Consider the following 3,423-nt stretch of genomic DNA (forward strand, 5'->3'; position numbering starts at 1 on the left):
CGCAGCCTTTAGAGTCACAGCGAGAGAAAAATGGAAGAAGAACAGAATAAAGATAAAATGTATTTATTTTTAAATGAATATACTTCGTAGCCGTTTTTAATTTTCTCCTTTCTGAGATGGAGCTTCATGTCTGCTGCATGAAACCGATTTCCTCATCAGGTTCAGTTACTGTAAAGCAAATTAAACATTTTCCACTGATTATTCAGTTATTAATTATTTTTTACATACTATTTTTAATAAAAATGTATATAAAAACTGAGAATTATGCTCTTATACGTAAACATTGTGAGATATTTGTTTCACTTCTGATCTGAAACATTTTGTTTCTAATTATTTTAAATGTAAATCTCTGGATGTGATCATATTTCCTGCTGATGTCAGCATTTATGTTTTTATTTCTCTGCTGTTTTTATCACCTGGTTTCATGGCTGTTTTCTGTTTGTTTGCATTCATTTTTCCATTTTAGTTTCTTCTTTGTGTTCATTTATCATCATTCTTCTTGTTTCCTGAGATTATCGTTTCTTTTTGTTCAGTATTTCCGTTAATCTGAGATTATGTTTAGTGACTTCAGCTGCTTCCACTTCTCCTTGATTAGCTCCTCTGGTTTCTAATCTCGATTATTTTCTGGTTCCTTCAGTTGCTGTTCTTTGTTTTATGGAGTATTTTTTGTTGCCATCTTATTCCTTTTTGTTAATAAATTACTTTATGACTCTCCACACCTGCTGCTACAAAATCATTCCAGGAAAAGCGAATCCGTTGTTTAATCTGTAAATATCATGATGAATTTTACATAATGATTGAGTTCAGACACGGAGCATCGTTTCCCAAAAGGTAAATGTTTGATCCAGTGGCTGCATCTGTCAGGTAGGATGATTATGCAACACGCGGCCGGCTTACCGCCTCATCCCGGGCTGGACTCACTCATCCTGTGTCTCTGTCCTTCATGACATGGAGGGTCGGAATAATCTCTTTGTTTCCGGGCGAATTGCTCAGATGCTTCAAGTTGAGCACGCACAGAGAGTCGGGCCGACTTCTGCTCCCGTTTTCAGAAATTAAAGCACAAACATGAGTTTTGGAAAGTGGAATAAATGAATTATTGTGGAGCTCAGCGTGAAGTTTCAGACAGATGTGAATCATTTTGATTCATTAGAAATCACTGAAAACATTTAGTAAGTTTATTTAAAATAATTACTGCTGCCATCAGTTTTCCATCCATCCATCCATTTTCTAACACCTGGTCCCTCAGTGGGGTCAGGAGGTGCTGGTGCCTCTCCAGCTCTCCAGTTCCGGGTGAGAGGCGGGGTCACCTGGACGGGTCACCTGGACAGGTCGTCAGTCTGTCACAGAGACACACAAACATGCACACACACATTCACACCTAGGGGCAATTTGGAGAGGCCAATTAACCTGACAGTCATGTTTCTGGACTGTGGGAGGAAACCGGAGTACCTGGAGAAAACCCACCATGCACAGGGAGAACATGGAGACTCCATGCAGAAAGACCGGGAATCAAACCCAGAACCTACCAGCTCTACCACTGCACCACTGTGCAGCCCTTGCCATCAGTTTTATTGCTACTATTTAATGAAGTTAAAGTTGTTACTGCATTTTGGTTTATTGATATAAAAAGAGTCGACGTTAAAAATGATGTTTGCTCATAATCAATAATCAGTGATAGATGCAGAAAATGTTAATGAAGAAAGAAAGAATGTTGTAACCAAGGTCATTACTGGATGATGCCAGAATATGTTCACGCTTCTCTTTTACTGAGTTTATTAAAGTCAAACTCACAGAAACGTTCAGTTAAAAACGACCCGGAAATCCAAAAAAAACGTCTTTTTTAAACAAGATGGCCGACCACAGCGATCCACGCAAATTATCGAGAAGTTAAGTGGAAGGAAGAAGTGTGCTGGAACCAGAGATAAAGTCCTTGAGAAGGGTTAGGACGTGATCTTTTCTGATGTAGGGTTTTTACTTTTTAATAACAAGCAGGACAGAGAAAACAAACATACCCAAGAACAAAATAATTAGTTTATTTCTGTTTAAAAAGGAGAAGGAAGAAGTGAACACTTATTCATCCTCCCTTATGATAAAATACATCGCCTCAATAATTACCCAAAACTTGTAATTAACACCATGTCATAATAATCACGTGTCTGTTCAATAAAAGAGCCAACAAATAAATTATATTACATAGAAAAATGGTTTCAAACTGACTCATAACGAGACAAGAAAATCTACGGATCAAAATAACAGAATTAACGAAAAACAACCAGAATAATTAGCAACTCGTTACCATTTTAAACCTAAAGTTTAATTAACCTCTGCTGTGTTAAACTTCCTGACATCAACAGTTTCCAGGAGGAGACGAAGGTTTGGCTCTGCAGCAACAAACAAACAAACAAACAAACAAACAAACAAACAAACAAACAAACAAATTCTATTGTCTTTTCCATAAAGCACCTCAGTGTTTCCCTTTTCAACCGTCGGCACGGAGGGAGGGAGATTTACCCTCCACACACACACACACACACACACACACACACACACACTGGATGGATTTTCATATGAGACTGCGCACATTATGTCACTGGTCAAAGTTAAACCGGCACTTGATCTGCTGCCTCTGCTGCCGCCGGTTTGAACGCTGGGAGAACGTCAGCAGCCAGAGCCTCTCTGTGGATTATAATCTCAGCTCAAAGGAAGTTCGGAGCGTAATTTGCCATTTGTAATGGAGAACACTGCATGATGGGATCTGCTGGAGGGGAGGAGCCTGGGGTTTGATCTGAAGCTGAGGGGGCCGAGAGTTGAAATGGTCAGAGACAGAAAATGGGTTTGTGTCGTTCCTGTGGAGTCGAGGTGAAGACATGCAGAACGGCAGCGAGCTGGCAGAGGGACGCTCTGCTTTCTCACCCAAGGAGCCCCAAACGCAACAAGATTATGAAGATTTGACATCTCTGCTGGGAAGCAAAACACTGTGGCTACATATTGAAAGCCAGGATTAGTCGCCTTTTCATTTCATCTCTCTGGCCTGGCCTGGACCATGAGGCTGGAGCGCGGCCGGCGAGCTTCCCTGGCAATCACGCTCAACTTGGTGGCTCTGGCTTTCGCCGTGTCAGCGGTGACCACCAGCTACTGGTGCGAGGGGACCAGGAAGGTGGCCAAGCCCTTCTGCTCCGGGCCGCCGGTCAAGATGAAGCAGATGTACTGCATCCGCTTCAACAGCTCCAACCTCAACGACAGCCGGCAGGTGCAGTACATCTTCGAGACGGGAGAGGAGAAGTTCATCCTCAGGAAGTTCCACACCGGGATATTTTACTCCTGTGAGCAGGCAACAGATATGAACGGTAAGATGATGCTGCAGATATGAACAGTGAGATGATGCTGCAGATATGAACAGTGAGATGATGCTGCAGATATGAA

The 3,423-nt window shown here is 41.7% G+C and overlaps 1 protein-coding gene and 1 long non-coding RNA gene across 3 annotated transcripts in view; one reads left to right on the forward strand and one right to left on the reverse strand.

Moving 5' to 3' along the window:
* Positions 1 to 1,516: 1,516 nt before the first annotated feature.
* Positions 1,517 to 3,423, forward strand: part of gsg1l2a (gsg1-like 2a) — an 8,860-nt gene continuing 6,953 nt past the window's right edge. The window contains exon 1 of the mRNA XM_008402806.2: positions 1,517 to 3,347. Within this exon, the coding sequence (XP_008401028.1) occupies positions 3,044 to 3,347 (304 nt within the window). The 5' untranslated portion in view covers positions 1,517 to 3,043. The remainder of the gene's footprint in view (positions 3,348 to 3,423) is intronic.
* The window catches only part of LOC108165973 (uncharacterized), a 5,235-nt gene continuing 5,045 nt past the window's right edge, over positions 3,234 to 3,423 (reverse strand). Inside the window, exon 3 of one of the 2 annotated variants that reach the window (XR_001776289.1) lies at positions 3,234 to 3,321. This is a non-coding gene — a long non-coding RNA (uncharacterized LOC108165973). The remainder of the gene's footprint in view (positions 3,322 to 3,423) is intronic. The other variant, XR_001776288.1, reaches the window with a different exon arrangement.

Source organism: Poecilia reticulata, unplaced genomic scaffold, assembly GCF_000633615.1.
Source record: "Poecilia reticulata strain Guanapo unplaced genomic scaffold, Guppy_female_1.0+MT scaffold_259, whole genome shotgun sequence".
Lineage (NCBI taxonomy): Eukaryota > Metazoa > Chordata > Actinopteri > Cyprinodontiformes > Poeciliidae > Poecilia > Poecilia reticulata.